The following is an 18,610-nucleotide window of genomic DNA, read 5'->3' as shown; positions in this document are numbered from 1 at the left end:
CATATCTTTCCTTAACCTCTCTCCGGCAGCCGCATTCGCGTCTTTTGTGCACTAACTTAAACCACAACAGATCCGTAAACCGGTAGTGGCATCAGCGAAGGGGAAGGATAACGTTTGGAGCATCGATAACGCCAACGGAAGTCGTGGAGGCAATAGACGGAGGACGAAAGCACCGAAGAATTCGACTGTGAAGAGATAGAGCGAGTGATGACGGAGGAGTGTTGGTTTTTGGACCGATGTTTATTATAATATTATAAATGAAGAAGATGAATATGATGATGAAGATGATAATGAAGAAGATGAAGATGTGGAATAAGATAGGGATAATAATAATTTGAACAGACAAGATAAAAAACATAAAAAAACCGTCTAGAAAAACTGTTTTTTACCAAAAGATTTAAAAAACAAATTTGAACGAAACCCCCAAGATTTTCAAAAATATGGTCGGATTTGTCAGATTGTTGCCACGTGTCAGTTTTTAAAAGGTTTTTGAATCCCGTCGATTATATTTTCAAAGCGTCGCCCTAGTACAAATTACTTGGGTCATATTGGGAAAGTTGGAACTTTTTGGATATTTTTATTTTTCTCTCTCTTCATTTGGGTTATTTAGGGAATTTGAATTTTCCTTAATAATTGTAATATTAAACTTTTTATAAAAGTATAATTAATATATAGATTCGTTTAACTTTTTATTACGAACATCCGATATAAATTTTATGAAAAACGGATTTACTTAAAAAAATGTATTTTGTTATTTCGATATAACTTTTAATTTCTTTTTTTATTCTTTCACAATAATTAGTTTTAGGTCTAATTTTGATTTTTTCTAATACTTTTAATAATCAAGTTTTTTTAAAAATCTAAAAACACAGTCTTGTTTATTATTTTTTTTGAACATACCGTATATATTTTGTTGAAAATATGTCAGTTTAAAAATGAGTATGTGTGATATATATATATATATATATATATATATATATATATTTTTAAATTATATATTTGTTTATTTAAAAAAATAAATTATTTTTTATATTTCTAGTCATGTTTAATAAAAACAACAATTATAAATTATGTATATTTAATAAAAACTAGTGAAGCTTCGGTTGCTAGTGAGAGTAAAAACATTGGTTTGGTTGGGATGGATAGGTGAAAAAGAGGGAAATTAATTTTATAATAAATATTGGGTTAAGTTGGATTGTGAATGGAAATGGTTTTAGACAAAGATAAGATACAAGAGTGTCATCCCCTAAAAATCATTAACCTTAATTTTATTTCTGTATGAACTATCATCCCCTAAAAATCATTAACCTTAATTCTATTTCTGTATGAACTCTTATTATGGACCATGCTCTTAGAGAGATGTGACTCTAACAAATCATGTCTAACTCTCTCAACCCAAGTCAATTTGGTTTTATTCTCCCTCTACTCCTTTTACCCTTTACAATGAGTGTTTCTACTGATTTTTTCTGTCTGCTCTTCACATACCCAAACCATCTAAATTTCTCTTCATTTATCTTATCTGATATAACAACCACTCCTAGTCTTTCCCTGAAAATCTCATTTTTTATCTGGCCCAACCTTATGTGCCGCACATCTACCTTAACATCCTTATCTCTGCTACCTCCATCTTATCCACGTGTGCTTTCTTGATGGCTCAACAGTCTGTCTCAAACAACATAGTAGGTACTGCAACCCTATTTAATTTCCCTTTTAGTTTAGTTGGGAACCTCCTATAACACAATATACCAATGGTTGCCCGTTATTTTCCATCTCCCCAATCCCTTTGTACAAACGATCATAAATATTTAAATTTTGTTACATGTGTAACCACTTGTCCCCCAATGGTGATCTAAGTGTCCCTTAGTCGGCACCACTGAAATCATAATAGAGATAATCAGCCTTAGAACGACTAATACGTAATCCTTAATTTGTCTTCTGAAGCCGCTCGCCAGCACCACTGAAATTACAATTATCATTATAAAAACTTTGTACATTTGTTTATTAAATTTTGTTGTTATATAATTCTAGATGTTTTCCAGAGTTAATTTGATTTTTTTTCTTATTTTGGCCCGTAAACGTCCAACTTGTATCTACTATCGTCATTTAGCGGTTGTTTTCGTAGTCTATTATCACCTTAAAACAATAAAACCGCTACAATAAAAAATTTTGATCGCAATGACAGAGCTAAGAAAGAGTCAACAGGATTTAAACCAAGTTGTGTGATTTAATTTTTTTTTTCTTAGAAATAGCTCATTCAAATATACAAGTTAGAAAAGAAGATACTGCTTTTTTGCATTAAACTTACAAATAAAATTTTAGTATACCAAAGAGGTAATTTATTTCCCGGCATATATTTTATTGAATCAAGAAGTTTGATGTTGGGCAATATTGCAATAACAAAATATTTGTTTTTACCTTTAAACCTTAATGGTCCCCTTCTGGTCACCATACTTGTTATCTAAGTTTGTTAGTTAAAACCATGGTTGTCATAACATGTCGGACATGACACGATAAGACACGATACGATAAGACACGGCGACATGTTGTGCTAAACACGAACACGATGTCACACCCCGACCAAAGGCGGCGAAACATGCCGGAGCACGACGGATTGCTCAAGAACACAATGACACTATTAAAATGACAATATTTAATCAATTCATTCATTAATTCAATCATCAAAAGTAACACAACTTGTCCATACAAAGCAACACAAAATACAAGAATAAATTGTTCATTCTTCTATTAATCTAAACGGTCTCAAAATAAAATAGCGTCTTCAAACTTCCATCAACCAATAATTAAACCTGTAACAATGCATAAAATATATTTTATCAACACGAATGTTGGTGAACAATTTCATAGTTTTGAGTATATATAATATGAGACAAAATTCACAACTCGTATATGAAACAATAAATAAAAACAACAATTGAGGTATATAAATCACAAATAACGAGACTCCTTTCTTATAGGTAAAACTACCCAAATACTCGGATAATGAGGGTCTATTCTAAATAAACGAGACTCCTTTCTTATAGGTAAAACTACCCAAATACTCGGATAATGAGGGTCTATTCTATTAGCACGAGGCTAAAATAGTTAGGGGTGCGTATGATCGTACTTAATGAGCCTCAACAACAACATCAAAATAAACACTCGTGCACGTAAAGCATATGAGGCATATAACACACAATCAGACAATTATTATAAGTATCATACACCATAGAGTTTGTGGTTTGAGGATCTAGTATTTTAAATCGTTTTTGTTTGGATAGGTATGCATGTTACCACCAAAGTATAAAAGTGAAAACGGAAGATGAAATGTACTCATATGGAATGAGTGACTTTGATGATACACTAATTCAAAAGATAGCTTGGGGGAAAGAGCTCAACGAGTTAACAGACAGATCCTAGATTAAACGGTCCTTAAGTTAGTAGGACGTATTCAGAAACTTAAAGTAAAATAAAAATTACAAGTAAAATAAATAAACAAAGTTTTAGAGTTTAAAGTGTAATAAAACTTAAATAATTAAAGTGACGGTTTAAAAGTAAGTTATCACGAAATCGAGTTTTGGTGTTTTTAACCATAAGTTTTACTTAACCTTTGTTAAGTGAATGTGTGGGGATTGGTTTAATGCAATAGTGCACGACCCCTTGCAAGACAAATACCAAAACGGGATTTAATGAGTGTTCGGCTTAGTCGGTTCGGGTCTTGATAATTTGTCAAGTCCGAATCTGATATTCTAAAGTGATAATTATTATGAGATAACTCATTAAAAACAGAATGCTTAACTAAGTTAGAAGTTATATGAGGAAGAACTCCAAACGTCAATGTTAAGCGGGTGTTCGGTTTTGTCGGTCCAAGCTTGTTATAAGATCAAGTTGGTTCCGCCATACCAAGTATTACGAGAAAACATTTATAATCAGTTTATAAAAAGATCTTAAAAGAAAATATGAGATTCGGTGGCCCGAAACACAACTAGTGTGTTTTAAGCGAGTGAATTCGATTTAGTTCGGTTTGTTTGGTTTGGTTGGTTCAAGACTTGGTATATGACCAAGTTTGGATCCAAAAAATCCATATCATAACAACAAATACTTTAAGTAAATAAAAGAACTTAAACATTTGAATTTTACATACAACTTGTTTGAAAACAATTAAATAAAGAGTTAAACAGGAGTTTGGTTTCGGTTCGGTCCATGACTCGGTATGAGACCGAGGTTGGTTACCACATACCCAAAACCATAGAACTAATATAGAATCTTAAAAACTCAGATCTTAAACAAAAACACCATGCTTAAATTAATCAAGGTGTTGAAATGGACTAAAATAGCCCTTTTATGTAAATTTTCCTTAAGATGGTACAAACACCTAATTCAACCATTGTTAAAGAAGGGAAAACAAATAAGTAAAGTATTATAACATAAAAAAACTAAAAGTACAAGTTTTAATTACCAAAAACGGATTCAACTCAAAGTTTTGCTTCTATTTGACTTCAAAAAGTCAAACTGTCAAGAATATTGGAATGAAGCTTATAACTCTAATTTGAGAGAGTGTTTGAAGACGGGGAGAAGGAGGTGGAGAGAACCAGCAACCCAATAGACCTAGGTGGTACGAGTTTAGGGCCGGGTGAGGTAACGAGTGAGTCGACCCGTGAAGTTAAACGGTTTGGGCGGGTCATGGTTATAACAGATAGGAACCGTATTGATGTTCCTTTCGATCCAGGTGGCTTTGGTTTAAAGGCAAAACTCGAGGACGAGTTTTTTCGAAGATGGGGAGTATGATACAGGATATCTCCTTATTTGAATATCAGATATTTAATATCTTTTATTATTCGTTTAAAATTCAAGTTTCCTAATATTTATCTTTCTTGTTTAGTAAGATAGTCTTTAGTATAAATTGGATGTTATGGTTTATTGCTTAAAGGAGTTTTTTTGATTAAGTTTATATAAAAGAACATTGTTCTTGGAACCTATGGTTCAGTTTATCAGTCTTTGATTAACTAAAGTGTCATGAGCCATTTGAATGCTTCCGTTCCCGCATCATTTGGTATCAGAGCTTTTGGTTCTCAAATGGCTCAACGTGAGGATGAATACTTTCTTGCTCGTAGATTCGCCGCCAGAGGCAACGGCAGAGGTATGTTTGATTCACGTGTCCACGGTAGAGATTGGTATTCTACTAGCAGAGTCGCCGCGAGAGGCAGCAGTGGAATCCATCCCGACCCGCGGGATCTTATGATCGAACGACTCCGACAACGAGTCCGCGATCTTGAAGAGATTAAACGACTCCTTCAACGAGTCCGTGATCTTGAGGAGATCAAACGACTCCGAAAACGAGTCCGCGATCTCAAGTTGCAACGGGAGATGCGTAAGGCGGAAACCGAGTCGAGCATCGTCGTGTGGGACGAAGGTGACGACAAAGAGGAGCATCCGTTTTTCCGTCACCCACCTCGGTTCTTTGAATCAAGTTATGAGGACGAAGATGTGATTTCTTTCAATGGTGACTTTATCTATGATTCGCCACCCGTGTTTGATGATTACGGGGACGAGGAAGATGATATTAAGTGGGGTAAATTGTTTGCCGGGATTGATTTATTGGAAGAAGGTCCGAAGTATGATGAAGACGGATTTGATTTTGATGAAGAAGAATGGTTGTTTTTGCAAAATATTCGTAGCGGAGCTATCGATGAATGATGCGGGAACGGAAGCATTCAAATGGCTCATGACACTTTAGTTAATCAAAGACTGATAAACTGAACCATAGGTTCCAAGAACAATGTTCTTTTATATAAACTTAATCAAAAAAACTCCTTTAAACAATAAACCATAACATCCAATTTATACTAAAGACTATCTTACTAAACAAGAAAGATAAATATTAGGAAACTTGAATTTTAAACGAATAATAAAAGATATTAAATATCTGATATTCAAATAAGGAGATATCCTGTATCATACTCCCCATCTTCGAAAAAACTCGTCCTCGAGTTTTGCCTTTAAACCAAAGCCACCTGGATCGAAAGGAACATCAATACGGTTCCTATCTGTTATAACCATGACCCGCCCAAACCGTTTAACTTCACGGGTCGACTCACTCGTTACCTCACCCGGCCCTAAACTCGTACCACCTAGGTCTATTGGGTTGCTGGTTCTCTCCACCTCCTTCTCCCCGTCTTCGGAAAAGACTCGTCCTCGAGTCTTAACTACATCGAAAAAATCATTGACACCCCGAGATAAAAGACTAGCTCCTTTGTTTTTGTTACTAGACAACTTGATAATCTTTAAAAACAAACTTGAAACTTCAAAAACAAGTCACCGGTTTCATATGGAGCATTGGAGTGTTTCTTGTTTACTTTATTCATTCTAAAAAAAATTCCATGCATTACACGTAAATTGGTTATGAGATGCATGCTTGCCTCAAACTTCCAACCCATAATTTCTCTAATTTGAAGATCACATGCATATGGAATATTTAAATCAGTAGACTTATTATCGGGAATTTTGCACAAATTTTTAGCAACCAATATCTTCTCTTCCAGCTCGAAATTCAAATTCCTAATATATCCCAATTCTTGTGAATTCAATTCCGTAGGAGATCTCGTAATAGTCAAACCTTCCATAATATTTGCCGGCACTAATAGAGCTTCCGAACCAACACCACCCGCTACCTCATCATTGCCCAAAGCCACCTCCTCACCATCTGTGTTCATCGCAGACCCAGCCGTAGCCACCCCATCATCGATAGCTCCGCTACGAATATTTTGCAAAAACAACCATTCTTCTTCATCAAAATCAAATCCGTCTTCATCATACTTCGGACCTTCTTCCAATAAATCAATCCCGGCAAACAATTTACCCCACTTAATATCATCTTCCTCGTCCCCGTAATCATCAAACACGGGTGGCGAATCATAGATAAAGTCACCATTGAAAGAAATCACATCTTCGTCCTCATAACTTGATTCAAAGAACCGAGGTGGGTGACGGAAAAACGGATGCTCCTCTTTGTCGTCACCTTCGTCCCACACGACGATGCTCGACTCGGTTTCCGCCTTACGCATCTCCCGTTGCAACTTGAGATCGCGGACTCGTTTTCGGAGTCGTTTGATCTCCTCAAGATCACGGACTCGTTGACGGAGTCGTTTAATCTCTTCAAGATCGCGGACTCGTTGTCGGAGTCGTTCGATCATAAGATCCCGCGGGTCGGGATGGATTCCACTGCTGCCTCTCGCGGCGACTCTGCTAGTAGAATACCAATCTCTACCGTGGACACGTGAATCAAACATACCTCTGTCGTTGCCTCTGGCGGCGAATCTACGAGCAAGAAAGTATTCATCCTCACGTTGAGCCATTTGAGAACCAAAAGCTCTGATACCAAATGATGCGGGAACGGAAGCATTCAAATGGCTCATGACACTTTAGTTAATCAAAGACTGATAAACTGAACCATAGGTTCCAAGAACAATGTTCTTTTATATAAACTTAATCAAAAAAACTCCTTTAAACAATAAACCATAACATCCAATTTATACTAAAGACTATCTTACTAAACAAGAAAGATAAATATTAGGAAACTTGAATTTTAAACGAATAATAAAAGATATTAAATATCTGATATTCAAATAAGGAGATATCCTGTATCACCATGCTTAAATTAATCAAGGTGTTGAAATGGACTAAAATAGCCCTTTTATGTAAATTTTCCTTAAGATGGTACAAACACCTAATTCAACCATTGTTTAAGAAGGGAAAACAAATAAGTAAAGTATTATAACATAAAAAAACTAAAAGTACAAGTTTTAATTACCAAAAACGGATTCAACTCAAAGTTTTGCTTCTATTTGACTTCAAAAAGTCAAACTGTCAAGAATATTGGAATGAAGCTTATAACTCTAATTTGAGAGAGTGTTTGAAGTGTGAGCAGCTGGTAAAGGGTGGAAATGAGTTGGTATTTATAGAAGAATGGTTAGGGTATTGGCACAACTCTCCACCAATAGAAATACATGCATTTTGGTTGATTGGTGGGTTTAAAAACAAGTTAAAGTATCAAAAACGAGTGGGAAACTGGTGCAGCTACGCGGGCGCCACACGCGACCATCCTACTCTCTCCTAGCCGCGCGGTGTGACTTGCCATGGGGATGGGTAGGTTTCCAGTTTTGGTTCTTTGGTGAGTTTAGCCCCCAAAGTTCGTTTTGAGTCGTTTTTATCAATAAAAGAGTGTTTTAAAATACCGTAAAGGGTGTTATCTTGATACGACAATTGTAAAACATAATTGAAATATAAAACCCAATATTTTATTAACAACGAAGGATCCGAAAGACAAAACGGGTCGGGTTTAAAATACAAATACAAATACGAATTAAACCAAAAATGACGAATGTCACACACGACACGATAACTAATCGTGTCATTTTTCCAAACACGAACACGGACCTGTTTAGTAACAAGTTAACCTGTTAAGGGATCTGCTTAAAGACACAATGAGTAATACATGTGTAATGAAACCAAAATTTTCAAAACAAGCATAAAATTCTTAATTAGTAAATAATTTATAACATATTTGAAACAAAAACTACAAATCCATAACATACTAGAAACAAAAGACGACATATTTGAAACAAAAAAACCATAGATCTAAATCATAACATCCATAAAAAATATAATATCGGGTTCCGACGGGCATTGGTGAAATATCGTTTGTAAGTACGACTTTGTTTAAGAATTTAGGAGTGTATATATATTTATTTTTTTAAATAAAAATATTCACATGTTACTAACAGTTTAACACATCTTTAAATTATTAGGACACAAATTTAAACATGTCAACCTGTTTAAGACACGAAACCTGTTAAGCTCAAATTCAAACCTGTTAAAACCCATGTTTGTATTAACAGGTCCGTGCCATAAATTGAATGCCCTAGTTAATACTCAGAATTTAAGCAAGTAGATGATGGCCAACAGAGTTTTAGGGGCTAGTTTGTCATTTGTGAAAGATGTGTTAGCTGCTGGGTACCTTTGGGTTAAGAGTTTGATTACGTTCCTATTCTTTAGTAGGGTGACAATTTTGACCCAAACTATTTCAAATGAGTCAATTTGATTTGGTTTAAAAATTATATGGGGTTGACTTGGCTCAACTGTTTTAACTAAAAGGGTCAAAATAGATCATATAAAATTCCTTATTATTTTGGGGTCAAAGTTGGTCGACGATATTTAAAGAAATGGGTTGATGTAGGTTAGTGTCATAAGGAAATGTGGTTCGGGTCAGACATGTATCGACACAAAACGGGTTTTGGATTGGAATGAGTTCGATTCAGCTTTTGGATTGGAATGAGTTCGGTTCAGGTTTTGGCTCGGAACAGGTTTCGAGCCGACATGAGTTTTTGTACGGGATGGGTTCGATCCGGTTTTGGTATCGTTTTCATCGATTTTGTTAGTTTTGGCTCTTTCTCGAGTTTTTATTTTATTTTATTTTTTGAACGAGGACAACGAATGAAATATTATAGTTTTTTTTCGTTTTTTATTTATATTTTGAATTATGATTTATTATTATTTTTTTGAGTTTTTTTAGAGATTTTTGATCTTTATGGAAAACCCTTCAAAAAATAATTAAAAAATCAACCATAAAACAAAATATAAATAAAAAACAAAAAACCTAAAAAAACTAAAATGTTTCTGTCGTTATCCTCGTTAAAAAACCCCAAACCCGTTCTGACCCTAACCTGTTTCGAGCCAAACCAAAACAACCCTTTTTATAATTGACCCTAACCCATTCCGACTATACCCCGTTTCGAACTATGACCTGTACGACCCAACCCAACCCATTTGTCACCCCTATTCTTTAGGGACTAATAGTGTCATATACAAAGCTGAGGTTGCTAGCACTTGCTTAACATCATATAGCTCGCGAGATTAAATCAGTCGAGATAATCGTTAGAATTCCTTTTGTAACCTGTTTCATTTCACCAACGAGAGGAATATAAATAATTGTTTGAATTTTTTGATTATTCGTTTTCTTGAGTGTTTTTGTAATAATCCGTATAAAAGCCTAGATGTGGCTTGATTCAAAGATTTCAACCACACATTCCGCAACTAAAGACGAAGATTGTGTTGACTAAGTTCGAAATGGAGAAATCCAATGGGAGAAACGATTTCAGCCTCTAGAGAGTGAAGATGTAGGCATTGTTGGTTCATCAGGGCAAAATATACTCGATTAGGGTTTCACCGATAAGGAGAAGAAGGATATATATACTCGAGAAGGCTCATAGTGCGTTCATTTTGAGCCTTGGTGATCGAGTTCTTCATGAAGTGTCAAAAGAAGCATTTATAGCAGTTGTTTGGTCGGAGTTGGAGTCATTGTACATAACTAAGTCATTGGCCAATCGGTTGTATTTGAAAAAGAGTTCATCATCCATTATTGGGAGACAACTCCAACCGATTTTCTCATATAACCGGGTTATATATCGATTCGTAGTGGTAATAGCGGAATGGCGTTGGTTAATATCATATCATGAAAGTCGATGATAAGAAATTCAAGTTTCCAATGTCTTAGAAGCTTATTATAACAACAAACTTCATCCAAATTAAAACATTTGATAACATGACACAATAAAAAACACACAACAAACTCCACCCTACATGGGCACCAATTACTTTAACAAACATAGTGTTCCATAAGTCACACACATAACACGATCCATAAGATCTTTATTCCAAAAGCAACACAATGCGCTACCACCGCATCATTGTCGTGATCATCACAGCAGTACTCCCTACGCCTCATCACCTTATAAGTAACAATAAAAAGTGTTTATAAAATGAAGCAATGTTAAAGACTCAAGAGTGCTAATTAATTAGTAGTTAAATTTGTATACCCAAGGTGAAGAAAAGGCTTCACAGGCATGGAGTATTCTGGAGGAATATCCTCAATAGGCGGTCCCATAATATTCAGTTGCAGTGTGTTCCTCGCCATGTAGGCTTGCCATGCATTATACTCCTGTGCAGCGTTCATGTTTAACTGCTGCATGCTCTCAGCAATCTGTTTCCACAATAATGGCACACTCATACTCACACAACATGTTACCACTAATTGATTTATTATCATTTACGTTTAATTAATTATACGGGCTAACTTACTTGGATCTTTGAACGTAAGAAAGAGTTGAGATTTTCCAACTCGATTTCCTGTTATAACAAATAAATTAAGAAACCAAGATGAAATATGAAACAATCATTAATGAAAGGAAAATGGTGAGCATATATATATAGAGTTACCCTTTTTTGTAGAGCTTCAGTTTCAGCAAGTATCATGTCATGCTGTACAATGTTAGAAGAAAACAAAGGTCAAAATATATAGTTGTAATAACAAGATTTGATTGTCATACAATAAATATTGGGGATAAAAGAGGGATGCAAGTAAAGCAAAGAAATTTATATGTTACAAACATATATATATGAATGTGAGAGTTAGTTAATTTATATATACCCTTTTGGACCTGACCCTTGAGATCCCTTTTTCAAGCCGGCCCTCCAATTGCTTCATTTCCTTCAGATTTAAGCAGTCCAATCCTTCGCCCATGAGGTGCCTGTTACAAAATCAAAACATCATTAAGGAAATCAAGGATTCATGAGTGTCTATCAACCACACTTTGCTTCAAACAATCAGCCACAGGGGTGTTCACGAGCCAAGCTGAGCTTGAACCAGAGCTGGCTCGGGATCGGCTCGAATTTTGATCCAGTTGCTCGGCTCGAGCTCGAAATCTAAATCGAGCTGAAAACCTAAGCTTGAGTTCGGCTCGGTTTTAAAACGAGCCAGCTCGGCTCGATTCGAATTGGCTCGAAATACAAAAAAGTATTGCAATTTTTAAGCTTAATAGCTTAACTTAACATATAATATTTATGCAAAAAAGGTTCAGCCAAATAGATAAATGTCCAAATCAAGTCCATATATAGGAGATAAATATATATTAATTAATATATACATATATATACATTATTAATTATATATATATAACCACCGAGCCACGAGCCGAGCCAACCATGGCTCGGGCTCGGCTCGTTCGAAACCGAGCCGAGCCGAGCCGTTTTTGTTCGAGCTTTTTTCGAGCGAACCACGAGCCGCGAGCTTTTTGAACAGCCCTAATAAGCCATAGTTGTTAAAAAAAACGAAAAACCAAAAATAAAAAATTTAAAAGGAAATAAATAAAGCATTTGGTTAGAGCTAGGGTGCAAATGAGCCGAGCTGCTTGTGGGTTGCTCAACCTCGGATCGATAAAAAGTTTGAAAAGAGCCGAGCGTATACTAGCTCTAGCCGAGCTCGAGCTTTGTGTATTTTTAAGTTTTACCTATTTTGGACTTCTATGTATTAAATTCACACAACATCCGAGCTTGAGCCGAGTTTTGGCTCGTTTAAGGTACTGCACGAGCTCGAGCCGAGCTTAGGCTCATTTAAAATGTAAACAAAACTAAAAAACGTATATAAAGTAACTAATAAATAATAAACGAGCTGAGACCGAGCTTGAAAAAAAATCACGACCCGAGCTTTAGAAAAAGAGCTCGAAATGAGCCGACTTCGAGCTCATGCTTTCGTAAGACAAAATGAGCCGAGCTTAAACTAGTCCAGTGCCCTAGTCGAGCTCGGGCTCGGCTCGACTTGTTTACACCCCTAGTTGGAACAATAGAAGTAGAGCTCTACAGTTGTAACCAAACATCATTTGATTTATACAATTTAAGAATTTTTGAATGAGTTTTCAACTAAGACAATAGTGAATGAGTTGATTCACCTGTTAGTATTTTGAAGCATTTGAATCTGCTGACGAAGTTTCTTTGACTCTTGCTGATAAAACTGCTTTCAACAAGAAAAAGTCAACCATAATGTTTAATCCAACGTAAAAAAGATATACCCACGAATAAATAAAAAAGTAATTATTAGGTTACTTAATTGTGTTGTGGAGTTGGAAATAAAAGTGACATAAGGAGAAGAATAAGTTTTAATGCTTTTAAGTAGGAGAGAATGAAATATATAAAATGATATTTTTACAATCATCATATATTTATATGAATATTTTTGTAATTTAAAGTGTATAAATAAAGACACATGTTCATCACAAAAAGGTTAGCAACATATTTTCTCACATAACTATAGTTTATGAGTGATATCTTTTAAAGTTATAAATGTGACATACATAAGCTTTTTATAGGTAGTCATTTAATCAAGTGATCCAAATTTAGTTTGGTGACATGCATATATATGTTTACACAAAGACTTCAATATATTAATTCAATATTAAGTAATTTGAAACGTAGAGCAAGTATAGAGAATTAATTTCTCACCTGAGCATTGATCTCTTGAGTTGTCCATGTGCCTGGTGTACTTGAAGTCACCTTCTTGTATTTCTCTATGGTTGATTTTATGCTAAAACAGAAGTACAAATCACTAGTATATCCAAAAATTATATTTATAGGGTTTTGACCAGGTTATGATATCTTCTATGCATCTTGCTAAAATTGAAAAGACAAAGACCATCATAGAAATGGCAAAAACTTGAGAAACTATGGTTTCCATTTAATTGTGTTTCAAATACAAAATCTCAGCATGGATGGATTTTATCCAATGTGTAGATTGTAAAAAGCGAAACCTTTTCTCATGCTACTGGTACACTTCAATCACTCAGACTTTAATTGCACCAAAATAGGAACAATGGTCTTACTAGCAACTTCTACTTCCAAAGCATGCAATAGAAAGGTAAAAACTGATTTTGTACAAGATACTACTCATAGAACATTATGGTACCTAGTAGCATTTAACTTAAGGTTTATGTGTTCAAAAGATTATCTTGCAAAAAAGTACCAAATTTCTATTTTTAAAATATAACAAGATTAATATGATGGTAAATCTAAACTTAATTTAATTCCGGGGTATTAGTCGATTTTGGAAATTGTTAATATCTTGATTTGTTGAAAAGATCATTTCTTAGATCACCGGGAATTTGTAGTTGATAATCTTGAATTTTAGTTAGAATTTAAATAAGAAGTAGCTCCAAACTCCGTGTATATATAGTCTACACAGTCATATTTTGTCGCCCTAACTTGATATTATCCAAGTTATATTCATAATTAATGCTAAATTTGATGCAAAACCCCAAGCTTATGCATAACCTAGACATCTAAATTCAATCAGACTGTTCAGAAAATGTGATGAAGTAACCAACTTTTATGTATCGATTAGTTACTACATCTTTCATGGATCTAGCTTACAGATCGATTGATCATCATGGATCTTTATACAAAATAAGCAAATATATTATTTTTCAAAATATATAACCATTTATTTTCCAGACAACACATTGCACATTGATAAAAAGTAAGGAAAAATTACGGATATTGAGAATATATACTTGTTATTAGCGTACTCGTAGACTCTTCCACGGCTAGAGAAGACGATTAGAGTGATTTCAGCATCACAGAGGACCGAAAGCTCGTAAGCCTTCTTTAGCAGCCCGTTTCTCCTCTTGCAGAAGGTGACTTGACGAGTGGTGTTGCTTTCAATCCTCTTGATTTCAATTTTTCCCCTCCCCATCTTCTTTTCCTGTACCAAACAACAATTTGATTAGCATACCAGCTACCCTTTACCATCAAATCTTAAATCAATCTGCATAACACTCTCGATCCAAAATCGTTTCTTGGTTGGTATTTAACAATATAAAGAGGAATTTTGTTACATCTTGAAACCGACCTATTTTTAAAATACATATACCTTGCTTTGGATTATGAAACTTTATAGTTTTATACATAAACATACACAAATATATGATCTATAGTACAAGTAGGTTTATTTTTCGGACATAGCTCCGGATAATTGAGATCAACAAAAAGTTGTAGATCTGTAATGATTCCTTGCCCAAAATCAAGGTACAAGCAATTAGTGTTACAAAAAAAGTTTAACGTCAAACAAAAAGGAAAGCTTCAAAATATTTTGAAACCCTAACTAGCTTGTTGAGTTTTTACTTAAGTGATTTAAATAAAAGTAAAACACAAAAAAACAACCAAAAACACTGGACCTCATCAAGCCTAGAGGCAAGTTTCACTTTCTTCATTGGGAACTTTAGTTTCTTGCAACAATACTCCTTAGTATCTATTTCTTCCATTTGGACAAAATCACATAATAACAAGAAGAAACAATAAGAAATAAAGGAGTGATCAAAGGACACAGATGACCTCTCTTATATTCTCTCTCTCTATATATATACATACACACACACACACATATGTGTGTGTGTAGGTGTGTAAAGATGTAGGAAAATGTGCAAGAAGAATTAAAGGTAAAGTGATGAAGACACAAACCTTGGAAAAAGATTAGAGCACCAGAGAGAGAGTACTTCAACTTGTTACTTAATTATTTAGTTTGTCTATATATATAACCATCTGTATATCATTATAGTGCACCCTATAATAACTGTGTGTGAGAGAGAGAGATACTGAGAGGAGCTGGCTGGGAAAATGACAATGTGCCATATTTGCTATATGGTTCAGAAAAGTGATGAAGAACAACTCTTACCCTAAACTGATAAGTGAAGTTTACATCTCTGGTTTTACACTTATCTCCTTAGCCTTTACCTTTATTTACGGTAAAGCCCACCTTCTGTGGTAAATGCAAAACATTATTTTGGTGTTGTGCTAATAAATATTAGTCATTCAAGGGAAATATAAGATCTTTTGTTAAAGAAGTTAAATCTTGACTGTTTGGACAAGTATGTATTGTCTGATAAAAAAAGGTCATGTTGTTTTTTGTAAATGCAAAACATTATTTTGGTGTTGTGACACAAGATCTTGTCTAACGATACGAAAGTTGATTGCAAGGATGGAGAGTGATACGTACTAGCCATCAACAGATGTACAGTATAAGGACAAATTAAAGCAGAGGCGGATACATAAATTTTTTGTACAAGGGGGCATATTACGAATCGGTGACGCTTATCAACGCGACGCGACGGAGACAAAATACGAGAAGTCGAAGCGGTGTCTAAGAGGGAAAAAGATCAAAATTAACCAGGTAGCTAGGATTAGATTTAATTGGTTTGAGCCTTGGGCTTGAAGTTTTGGAGGGTGAGCACTAAGATCAAAACAAGAAAATTTTGCTATCTATTAAACTACAAATTATTTGTGGACACTACACGTTAGAGCTAGATGGTGAGCCTTGATCTTGAGAAATGAGCTCTTGAGAAGGTTTCAAATGACGAAGCAGACCCATGAAGAAAGAAACAAGTGATATTTCACCATATAAATAAAAGGTTTTGTAGTAGTTACAAGTTGGTCAAGTTAAGGCTTGAACTTTCGAGAACAAATAGGATCATAAGAAGTGTCGTCTTGAATTGACGTTATAACAAGCCAAAAAGATTTTGCATGCTTTACATATATACACTCTGACTCTAGGCTCATTCTAACACACATTAAGCGCGGCGAGCAGATTTGAGACTGATGGAGAGCGGAAGCGAATAAAATAGTAGAGAAATAATTATCAAAGAAGTTCTTATTGATTTCTGAATGCTCAAACCCGTACAATGGTGGTCGGCTTTATGAAGGAGATTTGTAAATTTGGCTGGTTTGTCAAATTTCTAAAATTTAAAACAAATACTGATAATGGAAATCAATACATAAAATAACAACTTAACTTATAATTAAGTAGAAAACGTATAAAGCTAATTTATGAAAGTTTAAAAGTTGCGAGGATTGGGTAAAAGTCGCATTTGGTGGACTTGGGTGGCCTAAATGAAGGAATTTGCCTGACAGCTAGGCCTATAGTGGTTTGCAACAAGGTTCGGCTCGTCAATACCTTTCTGTTAAAAGGTAATGGGTCTCATAACTCCGCGAGAACCAAAGTTACGCTTATTTCAAGTTTGGATCATTTTTGCTCTGTTTCCCTATCAAGCCGGTCTATCTAAGAGTTTGCGCCAACTCTTGAATCTGTTTCTTATCAGAGACCGTCAGACAGAGAGCACCAGCCATTGCTTCTTAGGTTAGAGAAGATTGAAGAAGAATGATCTCCTTGATCAACATCATGCCATATAATATAATCCGGGTTGGTGAAGGGAGTGCCATTATAAAAATAGTCAGTGTAGTCAGTTAAATTGTGCCATTAGCATAATAAGCAAATTCTAGTAAGAGAGAAGAGGTAGAAATTGAGTGTACAATAGAAATAGAAGAAGAAAATGTAACGGTTAACATGGGGAGGAGAGTGATGATGGGAAAGGAGGCACCGATTGATTTTAGTTCGGTGATTACACCTTTGATATGTGGAATACTATAAAGTGTATGGGTGAAAATGAGAGCATTAAAACTATAAGGAATAGATTGTAAATTGTACAAAAAGTTGTTGAAGTTTGTTCAAGAATTGAAGGAAGCATGGTTGTTAACATTTGCATAAATATAGAAAGTGCTTAGCTCATTTTTAATTTTAAGACACTAATTCACACTCTACTCAAGGAGATTAAGTAATTATCAAGTATTACCAACTTTTTAGTTTTTATTTGTTTTAATTATGAAAATTTTTATCAATGATTAATCAAACTGCTTTGTAAATCAGATATATATTAAAAGACAATTTCAACACTAAGGTAATTTCTTGACTTGATTCGGCGTATGATCATTTAAAAGTGTGGTGAAATGATAATTTATTCTAATTGTTGATTGTATCAATATTGGACATCGGGTCACTCAGACTTCCACTCCATCTAATGTCTAACCAAGCACAATTCTTCGTTTTGGGCCAACTCGTTACTCTAATCTCACGCCGTTTGGATTTTAATGCGCAGGTTGCAACAATAGAAGCATCATTCAAAACTAAACACACACCCATTTGGAATGTTTAATTAGACTGTGTGATTCTAAATCGAGTTTAAACTCATAGTTAAATATAAACCGTAATTTATTCCTTTTATCAAATATTAAAAACTGGTTAGGGATTTACAACTTGAAGAGCCTGTTAGAATAATTAAAAAAGTGACCAATTTTATTAACAAATGAATATGTTTATAGGAAAACAAAATTCTGGATTTAAAATCATAAAACACAAACCATTGAAAAATCGAATATCATAATCATTTCACATAAACGTTCACATCTACTATTATAATAAAACAAGGTTTTTAGACACCAGTCTCTCCCTTTTGTATTCACGCTCTATACTTCAGACAAGTGGCTACTGTTACTCCCACGTCTGCGCATTCAATCCAACTATTAATCATCATCTCCATCTCGTGATTTTCTTAGGGTTTCGATTCAGACAATAAAAATCTAGGGCCATCCAACTCCAGCCATTATCACTAGCGATTTTTGCAGGTGATTTAGGGATTTTGTATACACCAATCTGAAACTGATTAGCAAATTTTATGTTGCTACTATTGTAATTAGGATGTCTATTTGTATTGCATTTCAATCATTTGGATTTCGAAGATTGTTCAAATGATTATAATATTAAATTCAGAATCTTCGTGTTGTTGAGTTGAATGAAGACTTTGATTAGATTTCAACGAATCTGGAGTCGGCATTATGTTGCTTCGATTGCATAGAATACCCAACTAATTTCGAAGGAGTAGACTATTGCCTATTGGATCAC

At 34.7% G+C, this 18,610-nt stretch overlaps 1 protein-coding gene across 1 annotated transcript; it reads right to left on the bottom strand.

The window, feature by feature from the left end:
• Positions 1-10,233: 10,233 nt before the first annotated feature.
• LOC143567895 (agamous-like MADS-box protein AGL11) lies at positions 10,234-15,168 on the bottom strand. The gene is made up of 8 exons (XM_077054177.1): positions 15,057-15,168; positions 14,394-14,584; positions 13,330-13,411; positions 12,780-12,841; positions 11,483-11,582; positions 11,272-11,313; positions 11,134-11,181; positions 10,234-11,035 (listed from the first exon to the last, which is right to left on the bottom strand). Exons 1-8 carry the CDS (start codon positions 15,141-15,143, stop codon positions 10,847-10,849), a joined length of 801 nt encoding a protein of 266 aa, XP_076910292.1. The 5' UTR covers positions 15,144-15,168; the 3' UTR covers positions 10,234-10,846.
• Positions 15,169-18,610: the final 3,442 nt, after the last annotated feature.

This window comes from Bidens hawaiensis, unplaced genomic scaffold, assembly GCF_021521415.1.
Source record: "Bidens hawaiensis isolate Kalapana, Puna unplaced genomic scaffold, B.hawaiensis_p1.1 tig00023694_1, whole genome shotgun sequence".
NCBI classification, from domain to species: domain Eukaryota; kingdom Viridiplantae; phylum Streptophyta; class Magnoliopsida; order Asterales; family Asteraceae; genus Bidens; species Bidens hawaiensis.
This window is presented reverse-complemented; position numbering and strand designations above follow the sequence as displayed.